At 46.2% G+C, this 14,528-nt stretch overlaps 1 protein-coding gene across 1 annotated transcript in view; it reads left to right on the forward strand.

Annotated features, from left to right (window-relative positions):
• The first annotated feature begins 3,487 nt into the window (after nucleotides 1-3,487).
• The window catches only part of LOC127610055 (ankyrin-3-like), a 28,494-nt gene continuing 17,453 nt past the window's right edge, over nucleotides 3,488-14,528 (forward strand). Inside the window, 1 exon segment of the mRNA XM_052079783.1 lies at nucleotides 3,488-4,178. Coding sequence (XP_051935743.1) covers nucleotides 4,056-4,178 — 123 coding nt within the window. The 5' untranslated portion in view covers nucleotides 3,488-4,055.

The following is a 14,528-nucleotide window of genomic DNA, read 5'->3' on the forward strand; positions in this document are numbered from 1 at the left end:
ACAAAAAGAAAAGAAAAAACGCTCCCCGGTGTCATTCGGCGCCTTGGAGATGTTTCAACAGAGCCTGTGCTCTCCCCCTCCTCCTCCTCCTCCTCTTCCGCCTCCTCTGCAAATGTGTGGCTGCCCCCTCGTGGGCAAAGTGCGCAAGGACACTTTGCTCTTTTTTTTTTTTTTTTTTGCCGGTGACACATTTTGTCAGGTTCGGTGGAGCTAAAGTGGGTTACGTCCTTACCTTCTCGTTTTTGCGATAGTGGGAAGAATATCGAGCACAAGAGAGAAATACACAACTGTGAGGCTGAAACTGGCCGTTTTGCTTTCAAACTCGTTTGCACTTTTCATCAAAGGGAATCCGTCTTTGCAATACGTCGTTATTTTCATAGCCGCCCCCCGCCCCCCCGCACACCCTTAGGGTACATGTAGGCGTTGTACTGGTGGATCTATTATGATCCCCCTTCAGTCAATATTGCCGCTTGCCCTTCCACCTTTCACTTTCGTCCTGTCTTCTATCTGATTTTGCTGGAGGCTTTTTTGCTAGCCCAGTCTGAGCTCCAGCAGCCATCTCCTGGGAATGTTCACGCCTCGTCAAAATGAGCTTTTCGCTCTGTGCAATCTCGGTGAGGTCAAATTAAAAGATATCTAAGTGATTTCGAAATTGGGTTATCCTTTTCTTTTCTTTCCTTTCATCTTTGTTTCGGTGAAGCATGTCCATCTCGAGCGCATTTTCGGCATTATCAAGTTCAACACTAGGGGGCAGCAGAGTACAAAATTAGTAATCACTACATTAGACGACGCTGACGAGATGCCCTTTTATTATTATTATTATTATACATTTTATTTATAAGCGCCTTTCAATACACCCGAGGACACTTTACAATAACAAAAACACCTTTTTAGTTCTTTTTTTCTGGAAAAGTGTTATCTTAAAAACATTCCTGGATATCACTACTGATATTATTATTCTTTACTATGTTCCTTTTATGTTGTCACAAAATGTAATATCCCAAAATTTTAATGCTACATTTAAACTCGCCTAAATTCTTGAAATACAGTTTATCCATCCCACCATTTTCAGAAGCAGACCCCTCCGAATTACCACAAAATATGAAGGGGGTATGAATAATTTAAGCCTTAAGTGTAATAGTGTGCTTCGGGGAACCAATGATGCTTCAAAAGCATCGTGAAGCCAAGCTACAATATCATTAAAGCTATTAGCATAATTACTCGTTCTGCGCCCTCTGCGTGGCCTGTCTCGCTCAACCCCCAAAAACACCCCCATCCACCCAATCCGTTGTTTTCCCAACCGGGATGCGCTCTTGGGGCTGCAAAGGTCAAAGGGTCAATGAGATTGTTGCTCTCTGGGGGAATTTCCCAAGTGAAAAGCGAAAGGAACTCACTGGCATTAAAAATAAACGAGGTTGTGAAGTGTGCCCCAATTGTTGCAGAAAGTTTCACCGCTTGAATTTAGGAAGCGCGTTGGAATAGTGATGAGCGTGTGTTGCCTCATAGTCGAGATGTTCTGGGTTGAATTCCCAATGAGGACAGATAATTAGATGAATGACATTTTTTTGTTTTATTTTGTGCTGCCAGTAAACATAACGGCGACACAATGAAGAGTGATTCTTAGCAAGGCGGCGTCGCTGCCGCGTTTGGATGAGAGAGGAAATTTTCGGGAGGATATTGTGCCAGAACATTTGTCATTTTGTGTCCCGTGGCTGTGATATTTTGCCATCTGGGATCATAAGCGGCTGGCCTTATGTCTGCCTGGCAATGCGCCGGGAAACAGGTGGAAAAGGTCCAAAAGGTGCTCTGGAGCTGAGATTTTATTTTTTTGTCTCTGCGTAAATGTAGTGCTGTGAAGTGACGTCCACCTCGGCCGTGTTTTTTTTTTTTTACTCTCCACCTGCCAGCTGTTAGGCTCTGAATGGACTTTTATCAATGAAAGACTTTCCAACTGTCATCTTTTTTCGAAATGTCCTCACCCATTGTGAAATCCTAGAAGATTTTTTAATACCACCACCGGCCATCCATGTGCACATGTACCCAACCCCCCTTCCTTACCCCCCCATCCCAATCTTTTTTTTTTCACCTCTCCTCTCTCCTTATCCATCTATCCTGCCCCCCTCCTCCCCCCAGCAGCCGCCCCATTGGTCCTCGCCTAGCAACGGCACCATCATTTGGCATATTGTGACACCCCCGATATAGGATGGGGGGCTGCGAGTAAGCATCCCCCTCGGTGACATCACCACTTTCCAACGCTGGTGGCTGCTTTTGAAAAGAAAGAAAGCAAGGGAAGGGGGAGAGAGGAGAATTTAACGGGACTCCACTGGGATCTGTGTCCCTGGAGGGTTTTCCTCAGACCCGCCCACCCCCACCCCAACCCCCCTTTTCTACCCTCCCACCAGCAATTTGCTCATATGGTCCCTAACACTCCATCTGCAGGTTCAAGGCATGTGCATTCATTGCCCGACGAGGCTCCCCGTGACGTCGGGTGTGCACGCACAGACAACAAAGATGGCTGCCACGCGCTCCGCCAATCTGCTTTGTCTGACGTGAGCACGGCGGCTCAATAGGACGTCTTTTTTTTTTTTTCCTTCTTTCTTTTACTTTATTCTTGGGCGAAACAAATGCCGCCCTGGTCCTCTTGGACCAACATTGGATAACATTTCTTCACAATCCGAAATTTTGTATTGATGTATCATTGATAGTTAATTATATAATCACACATCACATCATTTTATAACTAAAATGTATTATTATTATTATCATAGGAGGGCCCATTACTTGACACGCAGTACATAGAATGATCGGCTCGACACCCATAGAACATGAAAACCAGTAAGCCTGACATTATCTATAAATGTATAGAGCAATCAGGAATTTGCCGATTTAAAAAAAAAAATTTTTTTTTGGATTGGGACGTAGCCTCTGTTATTTGCTGAAATGTCACCCAAACTCACTGTTTTTGTGCTCAGGCCAAAAAGCCAAAATATACAGTATGCAAAACATTCATCCCGGGGCCAAGAATTTCATCGATGTGGTGGGAGGAGCTTCATTTAGTCCGGCCCACCACCTTGTGGCATCTAGACGCCAATAGAAATCTTTTTTGGGGAGGGATACAATTACTCGCATATTTTTCCATGTACTCCGTAGGAAAGATGAATGAATACTAACAACAACAGTTATACAACAAAAAAAAACAATTGTCAACAAACGAGCAAAATAGCCTTTATTTATATCTATCTGTCTATCTATCTATCTATATATATATATATATATATATATATATATATTTATGTATTTATTTTTAATTGTGAAGAGATCTTGTGGACACCTTGGTGGTTCTCGCCGGTGACATTTATAAATGTGGTCCCCACAAAGCATGACAACGTGTTCGTGTGTGTGCGTGTGTGTGTGTGTGTGTGTGTGTGTGTGTGTGTGTGTGTGCGTGCGCGCCTGCTGCCGTGCTTTCATTTCATTCATCCACGCTCACACACACGCTTTAATGGAGACACGTGTGTAAGGTGGAGCCGTAAGGACCGTTTAGGAGGATGGAGTGAAACCGAAGGTGGTTGCCGAGGCAACCGCTCCCCTCGCACCCGCCCTGCATTCTCTCTCTCCCTCCCTCCCTCCCTCCTTCATTCGTTCCGTCCACCTCTGTGCTGGCGATGCTCACGCCGCACTTCCCTCCAACCCAGTTTGTCCTCACCTCTCCACTCACGCTGTCAGGAGGAGGAGGAGAAGACTGCTCTCCATCACTTTGAAGTCAAGAAGAAGAGCGTGAGCGGACCTTAGCGGGGCCAGCAAAGCACAAGGACAGACCGGCTACTCGCAGCAACCAGCCCAAAAGCGAGAACCTGCGCTTCTCCGTTGTCCTTTTCAAAGGAAGGCATTTTTCTTCCCTTTCCCCCCCTTTCCTTTTCTACCCCGATTTTTCCTTCTGGGGTCCCGGGTGTGTGTGTCCCCCCCTTCCCCCCCAACACCACCCTCGGCCACCGTCATCTAACTTCTCCGGGACCTCAGGTGAGGCGCGCGTGTTGCATGCGGCGTCGGCCATCATGGCTCACGCGGCCTCTCAGCTGAAGAAGAATCGGGGGGAAGTGGATGTGAATGCGTTGGAGGACGAGAAGGAGAAGCGGAGGAAGAGCAGGAGAGCCATGTCCCGGGAGCAGAAGAGAAAGGTAAAGCGGCAGGAGCGGCCCCCCCCCCCCCCACGCTGCCGGATGGCCGCTCAGAGGCGGCGGCGGCGGCGGCGGCGGCATCGCTGGAGCGTGACTCTCTCGCTCTGCTCTGTGTGTGTGTGTGTGTTGGAGTGTTGATATCAGGTGCGCTTGGAGGTCACCTCAGCACACGCGTGTCCATCCTAACACGTCTTTGCCATTTATATAATGTGGATCCTCTGCTTGAATGCCACGCCGCCCATTTCAAGTCATTGCTGACCTTGAGCGTATGCGCGGGCGGCTGGCGGCGCGCTTTTCTCTTCTCATTGTGACTGTTCTCATGTGGTCATCAAAGTAGGTTTCCCAAACTTTTGCCAAAATAGCTCGCACGCCCTCAAAAATGAGCGAGCCCTCAAAAATTGCTGAGTTTTGTCTGTGGTCGCAATCAAATTAGAAGTCGATCTTTTCCGGATTAGCATTTTGGTGTTTTTTTTTTGTTCAAATGGGCCTGTTTGCGCCGTTGTGGGTGTGCACAGAGCCAAGTTGATTTGACGCCGATTGAAGTGACCCCCCCTCAAAAATCCTTTCAAATTAGCATGCGTTTGATAAGAAGAACCTGGTTTGCTCAAGTCCGAGTCAAAGCGCACCGGGCACGTTTATAAGTTGAAAACTTCTTATCAGGCTGGCATGCTGTTCTTTGATAGATATGGAGCGTCCACGAATATTTGTACAATTGTCATTTGAAAGCATTGTTGTACTGTTGCTGTGGGTGTCCTCTCAGGGGATGAGACATGACTTCCTGGCTAGAACGCACTTCAATCACAGGGGGGGGGGGGGGGTAATAAAAAAAATGGCACAGATGTAGTTGAATGGGATGATAATAATAGCAGCAAAATCCTCTCCTGCTGCACGTGATTTTGTGAGTGCTGAGCGGATTTTGTTTTTGCGGGTTCGTTCTGTGTCGATATGTGCGCTCGTGATGCACACACAGCCATGTTTAATGCATCCGCGGCTGATTTATTGATGAGCGGGCTTTTCGTAGCGTGGAGAGGAAGCACGTGGCGGGGGGGGGGGGGGGCTCCTCTCATACACAATACGGAAAGTGGCTCCGGCGCCTATTGGACGTCCTTTAATGACCAGCTGACGGTCCATGCGCTCGTCCGCGCTCTTTGTCTTTGCTAGTCAAACATTTCAGCAAACGAGTAGAACGAGTACTTTGTTGAACGAGTTGTAGTACTTGTTGGGTAGCATTTAATTGCAGACTAGTAGGCCAAAAGTGGCATTACTTTAGTAGTGAGACCCGTTTGATGTACTAGTAGACTAAATCTTCTTATGTGTTCAGACTCTATTGCCTCACTGCTAGCTTATAAGTTCGCCAAAGAATGTACATTGGAAAAATAAAATGACGTTTGGACAAAAATAAAATTGTGTAAATTCAACAAAAAACTTGTTTTGGTGTACTAGAACAAATCCCCGAAAATGGATGTCAAGAATCCTGATTATTATCGCCATCATCATCATCATCATCATCATCAAGTCCAATTGCGCATGTATCCAAAATCCGTCGGAGCGTTTATTTTTCAAAACAACAAAAAAAAATTTCACACAGCTTTCCAAACGCACAAAATTTTTGTTGACAAGGCATGACCGATGCTTCCCCGTAAAGATGGCTTGATGCGGTTGTCACTACTACCGAGTCGCATGGTGTCACCGCGAGGGATCCTGTTGGTGGCATTTACTGTACTCTTCTGTGCCCGGGGTGTGGTGGGATGTGGGGGGGGGGGTCGGTTTTAAATTATGCTGCTGGCAATGTTATTTGACCTCAGCATAGACAACAAGGGCCCTCATCATTGTCACCGGCCACTACATTAGGGACAGCGGCACCCTGATATTGCCCCCCGGTATTAAGAAGTGAGCATTGTTATCTTAATACGGGGGCACCAATCGGCCGCAGCTTATTATATCGATGCCGACGTTGTGACTGGGTCGCTTATCCCAGCTGAGCACGAGACAGAGGTCAAAAATAGATCGACAAAAATGACATCGGTGTCCTAAAAACAACCGCCAACCTTAGCCGCCAGCTTCAAGCTAACGCTGTAACACTTTAAGCATTTGCATTGAATACAAGCGATGCAGCAACACATGTAGACAGTTTGTAGACGCATTGTAACGGTTAGATATGCGCTCACCTTTGCGTTTTGGGGAAAAGGCTGGAATGGATGAATGGCATTTCTTTTTATTCCAATGGAAAAAAGATGATTTGGAGTAAAGTGTTTTGAGAACAAGTAAAAATTACATTAACAAAATTCGCCCCGGAGTAAAAATTTATTGGAATGTTTCTTGACGTTTTGCTGTCCAGGTCAAGACCAGTGTGGATTTCCTATATTTTTTTTTTCCATGCGGCTGTGATGCGCACGTGTACATTAATAATAATAATAATAAATTTTATTTATAAGCGCCTTTCCTTTCATTTGAAGTCAAATGACAGATCCACATCCTCCCCAATTCCTCACGGCCTGTCCTCTAAATTAGGGCCTTTAATCACTTTAAAATCTGCTAAATCGGCTCATTTTTAGCTGACATATGATTTAAAAAAAAAAACCCCAGCTGATTTGAAACATTGGAATTGGCATCTGAACCCCCCCCGCCCAAAAAAAAAAAAACATGTCAGGTCCTACTTGAAAGCATTTCGGTCCATTATGTCACCTTGACTTTGCCTATTATTAGCTCCGAATGTTCCGCGGCTGACGCTGCTCCAGAGCAAAGTCGTCCGTCGGCTGAGGAGCAGAGTGAGTGAATTTGTGAATTTGAAGTTGTCGTTGGGGGGGGAAAAAGAAAAAAAAATTGGGGTTTTATTTGATATGTAGTTTTCTGCTTCCAACTCTTTCTGTGTCCTTAATGAACGAACGCTGAGGAAAGACGTGAGTGGAAAAGGCCCAAGTGAGACGAATGGAGGCCTGGATGGCAAATATTGAGCACTTTGGGGTGTGTGTGTGTGGGGGGGGGGGGGGGGTATGGAATATCCAACTTGAAATACAATTGGTCCAAAATCCTACCGAACACAATTTTTTTGCATGTTGCCTTCACTTTGCTTCCCTTTTTTTTTTTTTTTTTTGATGGCTAGCTTGTAAAAATGCTCATGAGTACGGGAAAGCCCCCCGTGCGCCGTTACACAAACTCTCCAAGCAGCTTCTTTTTTTTTTTTTCCCTTGTAATGACATTTACTCAAGCCAGGAGTCCCAGAGAGCGCCCTAAGCGGAAGGATAAATGCTAAGCTTACTTCCCCCCCCTCGTCGTGCCCAACTTTTGCACAGAAAGAACACGAGTCAATGGGAAAATTACATTTCGGGGGCCAAGTTACTTCATTTGTTACAGCTTAATTGATTTGGTCCGAAAATTTGTTGAAGATTGAGTTCAAACTTTGAATTTTGATTTTGATCCCGATCAAAGGCCCTTCGTCAAAAAAATGCACAAAGGAAAATCAGAATTGAGGTGGGGGCTGTCCAAGTTTCCTTTCTATTGGCGAGTCCTTTATTATTTTTGTTCTTTCCGTTCGATTTACGGGACCATAATGTCTCTCTTTTCCCTTCCGGGCGAGCAGACGATGGTAAATACAAGAATCCTTCCACTGCCGGAAGTTAAAATGTGATCTTTTTTGTGATTTTCTTTTTGGGGAATGTGGGGGGAGGGTTACTTAGATTTTTTTTTAATTATTATTATTATTTTTAATTTATTTTTTTTACAATCATGGCATCCATATGGATCCATCGTAACAATTGCTGTATTTTTTTTAAACTGTGTGTGTGTCTATGTGAATATTCATTCTTTTTTTTTTAACTCCACTGCAGGCTACTACTATTGTTCACATGTTCTCTAGGGAGAAGGGGGTGGAGGGGGGCGGGGGGGGGGGGAAACCACATCATGTTCAAAGGATTGTTCTAATTATTGATCCCCGTCTTTTGGGGTCCCTTGGCATCTGTGCGAGTCTTCCACTTGGCAGTGGCGTGAGTGCATTGGAGAGTCAGTCGCAAGGAAAAGGACCAGAGAAGAAGAGAGTAGATGAGCACGAAAGAGAGAGAGACAGAGAGAGAGAGAGAGAGAGAGAGAGGGGGTAAGGCTAAAGGTCGTTTGAAGGTGAGAGGTGTCTTTTCTTGCGTGTCCTCCTCCTCGGCGCCACGTGTGAGTACTCAGTCCTCATCCTCGCTCCGATGACGTGCTTGCCCTGATTTCAGAACCGGCGGATGTTAAAAGAAAAGGTGATGTGACACAGTGACCCGTCTTTTGGGAACGAGCGTGTTGCAGCCCCCCCCCCCCCCAAAAAAAAAAAAAATTCAAAGTTTATGATTATTTGCAAGGGCGGCCCGGTAGTCCAGTGGTTAGCACGTGGGCTTCACAGTGCAGAGGTACCGGGTTCGATTCCAGCTCCGGCCTCCCTGTGTGGAGTTTGCATGTTCTCCCCCCCGGGCCTGCGTGGGTTTTCTCCGGGTGCTCCGGTTTCCTCCCACATTCCAAAAATATGCGTGGCAGGCTGATTGAACACTAAATTGTCCCTAGGTGTGAGTGTGAGTGCGAATGGTTGTTCGTCTCTGTGTGCCCTGCGATTGGCTGGCAACCGATTCAGGGTGTCCCCCGCCTACTGCCCGGAGACGGCTGGGATGGGCTCCAGCACCCCCCGCGACCCCAGTGAGGATCAAGCGGCTCGGATGAATGAATGAATGATTATTTACTAAAACCAATAACCTTTTTCAATTTGAACATTTAATATCTCGCGTCGCTTGCTTTTTGTCCTTTCACACGCTAAGGAATTGCACAGAGGCCCGACGGGTGCCAGCTAACCCAAATTTGTACTGAAGGTGTGGAAACAAAATGTTCACGACGTTCCTTCCTCGTTGTCGCTACGTAGATTTCACCTTGACATGATTAACACGTGCTAATGAGGACGACGGCTATACTTTGTAACGATGTCATGACGGCGACGAGATGTGGGGAGGGAGGGAGGGAGGGAGGGAAGGGGGGGGGGAAGCTCTGTTGACTGTACAGGTGCACCTCAATCGATTAAGAATATGGCGGACTTCAATCTTCTGGATGGACTCCGGCATGCGCTGAATTTTTAAAGCGATTGAGCGGAGGCGTTTTCAATGGAGTGTTCACTCCCACAACGGCGCAGACGCCTCCCTATGACTGCAACCGTCTACGAAAAACGCCAAAACCAAAAAAAAAAATTCCACCACCGCGCACGGTTTAGAGTGCATGAAAATGGATCCCTTTGAAGTTTGGCTTTTCAAACCGAACAACTGAAATACGGCAAAGGACATTTTCCACATGGCCGTCTTCTCATTTATTTCGCCGCACGTGCACGTGGAGGCAAATCTGTTCCTGCCGGGGGAAGGTCATTCGCTCCAACGGGCTATTTCAAACCCCCACGCTTCCTCACTACTGTATATCTATTTTCAAATTTCAGATACGATACAGCAATAGGATCTTTTCTCCATTTTTGAAGTCTGCCACCGTGGCATGTTTGCGCACGCATGAATGGGCAATGATGCGTCGAGATAAAGCTCATTCTACGCACACGCCCCTCGCGCACCCCTGGGTCTGCCCCCTCGGGACTCGCGCCTGCTGGGCTTGATAATTACAATTTTCTTTCTCTTTTTTTTTTTTTTTTTTGCTCCCCCCGTCACCACGCTGCCGTGTCCCCGGCACCTCGTCCCACTTAACCACCTGCCACTCTGATGTCGCAGGCACAGATAATAACCATAATGCAGGCCACCACTCTGTAACTGAATTGCAAATTCAGTCAAGCCAATCGGCGGTCACATTCATGTTGTAATTTCACCACCATTTTATTTATTTATGTATTTAAAAAAATATATATATGTCTGGGGCGGCCCGATAGTCCAGTGGTTAGCACGTGGGCTTCACAGTGCAGAGGTACCGGGTTCGATTCCAGCTCCGGCCTACCTGTGTGGAGTTTGCATGTTCTCCCCGGGCCTGCGTGGGTTTTCTCCGGGTGCTCCGGGTTCCTCCCACATTCCAAAAAATATGCATGGCAGGCTGATTGAACACTCTAAATTGTCCCTAGGTGTGAGTGTGAGTGCGAATGGTTGTTCGTCTCTGTGTGCCCTGCGATTGGCTGGCAACCGATTCAGGGTGTCCCCCGCCTACTGCCCGGAGACGGCTGGGATGGGCTCCAGCACCCCCCGCGACCCTAGTGAGGATCAAGCGGTACGGAAGATGAATGAATGAATATATATGTCTGATTTTAGCGGCACTTCAGCCCCCCGACCCCCCCGTTCTACGTTCGGACAGATCGATGGTACTCACACCTCTTCACAGTCGGTGCTCGCGCGTGGCCGTGGCGTTGTTGTCGGCTTGGGGGAGGATTGAGAAAGTCGGCGTGGGTGTGTGTGTGGGGGGGGGGGGGGGTTGGGGGGTTGAGAGGGAGAAAATATTCATCATCCTGCGCCTTGCTCTCAAATGAAATTCCAAGCACAGACACTCCCCAGACCCAATGGAAAGTACCTCGTTTGAACCCCGCGTGACCTTTTTTTTTTCTGTATTAAAACAAAGCGCAGCTTTCTCATAACACATTGGGTGTACGGTACATGTGCTTCTTATGTTAAAGGCAACAAAACAAAACAAACAACCCTCCCCCAAAAAAAATCCACCGCCCCGTTAAAAAGGGCAATTTACCATGAAAAGCTTCATATTTGTCTTGAATTATTTTTCTAATCCAAAATGATTTCCACCTTCACAGCATGGCCGCGGTGTTTTGTGTGCGCCATCGCAAGAAGTAATCAGATTTGTCATTATTACTGTATTCGAGTTGCGCATCCTTAAAAGCACGCACGGGCCTCGTGCGACAGGAACTAATCCAGCAAAATGGCATCTGACGGGGAAAAGGTTGATCGTAGCTGTGAGGTGGGATTGGTATTTTTTGATTTTGCACCAGCTATGTGATCACGGGGGCTGAAAACAGGCCTTTGCGCGGATCGTTTGGCTATATTTTTTTGCGGGTGCGCTGAATAAATGCCTTCAATTGCCAAACGTGTTGTCAGAGAACATAACACACTGAAGGACGGAAGAGTAGGGTGTTATCAATACATCGCGTGACATTGATTGAAATGATCAACACTCTTTTCCTCCCAGATGTCAAATTTATGCTAGCATGAAAACGAGTGTCGCTAAAATAAAATCTGCAGTGACCAAAAGGTACTCTTGGACTTGACTGGCTAACCGTTGGAGAGTGAGCCTAGTTGTGGTTTAATGACGCTACGCTATGTGCTGCGCTTGAACACGTCGTTAATGTTTACCCCTCAAGGCAAGAACATTAATTCAGGGAGGGGCTAGCCCGCGTTTGACGCTACGGTAGCTGAGTGACGAGCTTGCTAGCCTCGCCAGAACTTCGCATGGGAATCCTAGGTGAAGAAATGCTAACTTCTAGAGCCCGTTGTTAGCTTGGGCTTTAGCTTACCCTTTGAGAGCCCGAATATCATCTGATTTTCGCTAATTGTCCAGCACAGATAGAAAGTTATTTCAATGTTGTGTCCTAAGCGTGTCACTTTTGTTAACGGTCAGCACGTCGTTTGAATGTGACGCACGGAGACAAAACAATTTTGAGTTTGACGAGTTGGTGGTGGCGTTGCTGCTGACAAGGTGGCTGTCATGGAGTCCGTGTTTGTAGAAGAGTGTGTGTGTGTGTGTTGCTGACGGGCATGCTGTCAGCTCTGCGTCAGCTGCGTTGACACTCATAACGGACTTTTGGTGGGACCTTGCTAGCAAAAGCTTAAATGCGCTACGAGGGAAAACAAACATGTACAAAATGAAAAGAGGCTTTTGTCATTCTTTCGTTGTTTTGAATTTGAATCGTTGTCACTCTGTCGTTCTGTTATTCTCTCAATCTGTCCGCCGTTCTGTTGTTGATTGTCTTGTTTGACATCGATTGTCCGTTTCATGATTCGACAGTATTGTTTATTGTGTCTATCGGTCAATATCTCCTTCGTTGCTAGCTAGCTATCATCCGTATCATCCAATAGCTACCGTTAGCGGTTTTCACTGCATTTATCCCACAAAGTTTATCTATCGCTCTCTTTGATATCATTTTCCATATCATTTGAAAATATGGGCCAGAAGAGTTCATGTGATGGATGGTTAGACACGCGGTGTCGGAGAGGGTCAGCCAACACGTCCTCACGCAGGGCGGGCAGCGGCGAGGTGGCCTCACAATAGTGTCACTCTGAGATTTTAAGTGCGGTGCGGCCATGGCTCTTTCAAAGTAAAAGTGCTGCCGCCCGCAATATAAATTGTCTGTTGTGCATGAACGTGATGTCCACCTGCCACAAGCTATTAGCTTGATTTTTAACGCCCAAAAAATGAAAAAGAGGATATGATGCGGGCACACCCGGTGAAAATCTGTCATTAGAACAGAAGGCAATTACAATGACATTGTAAAAAGAACATTTTTGATGATCATTACTGTTGGGGACCTTCTCTGCCTCTTCCTCAGCACGCAATTCTAAATTCGGATATTACTAAAACCCCACTCAAAAAGAATCCGTTAAAAATCTGCAACATGATTGTGCGAAGCGCAAACGCTGAAACGCAATGTGAGGTTGGCGCTGACCACGATGCTCATTTGAGGTATTTATTGAAAGTGATTTGCCAAGATATTGCCATTATTGATCATATCGTGCTCCCGAGCGCCTTCACTCCCCCCAGTGTCGTCATTCTGTCCTTGGCCTGGCGTCAGATGGATGAGAGCAAGTTCCCGAAATTGAACATGTTGACCCGCCACGCGTATGTTTGCTTTGCGCACTGGCGAGCGTGTGCGCGTGTGTTTGTTTTTTTTTTTTTTTTTTATGTGTGCATGTTTGTTTGTAGTGGGATGTCCGGGAGGGGTGTGTGTGGTGGGGGGGGGGGGGGGTTGACAGATGGCCCCAGTCTGGTGCTCCATACCTGCCAAAGGTCCATTGAATGTGGTCAGCGCACTTCTTCCCTCAGCTAGCTTCAGTCCAAAGTAATTTTTTGTGTGTTTCGGGAAGATGTCGCAAGACACTGCAATGTTACCGCAGGAAGTGCGTGGCCATGGCTGCCATTTGTTTCAGTGATTCTCAAAAGCGACGTTCACACTGCATGGCATGATGCCCAATTCAGATTTTTTGGGGGGGGGTTTTTTGTTTTTTTTGTTACATCTTGAATATATCGCGTTAATATAGTGGCGCTTGTGGGATGGGGGCTCCCACTGGTGGTCAGAGATGGAATCACAGCCGAGTACCGTTCAGTTGTGTTGAACGTTTCACCATCAAGACAGTTGTCATTTCATTGGTTAACCTTGAAGAACTATTGAATAGTTACTAAGATCCAATTTCCATGTAACTTTTATGGGCAATACAATTATTTGAATTATTACACCGGTGCGCTCATTTCAGAGAAGCAACGTTTCTAGATTTGTTGTTGTTTTTTTTTTAAATTTTCCGATATTTAAGATAACTGTTAATTCTTAAATTTGTGCATAAAATCACAGTTGCTCCCAACAAAATATTTTTTCTCGTTTTTGATGAACACTTACATGATGCCACCGTATTATTGTGTTGGTATTAATTAGTGGAACTTTGAGAGCTTCGTCAATTTTCTAAGTGCTACTTGGTGCAAAAAAAAAAAAAAAAAATATGAGGAAAAATGTAGCGCTTGCATTGGCTTTCCCCACAATATGAAAATGACATCTGCCCACTTGGCTTTTCTTCTGTTTTTGTGTCTCGAGAGGAGGCTCCCCTGTGTGGAGAGGCATCACACACACACACACACACACACACACACACACGACTATAAATACCTGCAGAGATCACGTGGGGTTACCCTTCCGTGAAGCCACCAAACATGATTACGTTGCAAATGATGACATTAGAAGATCATTGAAAGGTTTCATTCCCCCCGCCGACCCCCAGTCTCAACGCTAATAAAATTACGGGCAAAAAGGACGATAATCATTTAAAGGACGTTCGAATGGCGCTCATTGGAAGGTCTGGATGTCGAGGAGTGAATGTCTCCTTTTCTGAAGAGAGTCTCCAATCATGTGCCAAAGTTTAGAGTTTTGGTGCTTTCCTTTTATGTATCGTTCCAAACTGAGGACAAAGAATATATGCATGCGCAGCATCCAGACTGCAGATGAACAAGCCTTGCCCGAGGCCGCCGCTGGCTTATATGACCGCATACACGCTCCAACATTTCACACTTGATTTGATCAACTGATATTTGCTCCTTTAAAATCGGCAAAAATCGCTCCGTTTTGTTTAACTAATAAATTACACCACAGAACAAAGATAATGACATTTAAACATTCTCCCCAAAAAACATCGCCTTCCTCCAACCTCC

This window comes from Hippocampus zosterae, chromosome 11 (genome assembly GCF_025434085.1).
Source record: "Hippocampus zosterae strain Florida chromosome 11, ASM2543408v3, whole genome shotgun sequence".
Classification (NCBI taxonomy): domain Eukaryota; kingdom Metazoa; phylum Chordata; class Actinopteri; order Syngnathiformes; family Syngnathidae; genus Hippocampus; species Hippocampus zosterae.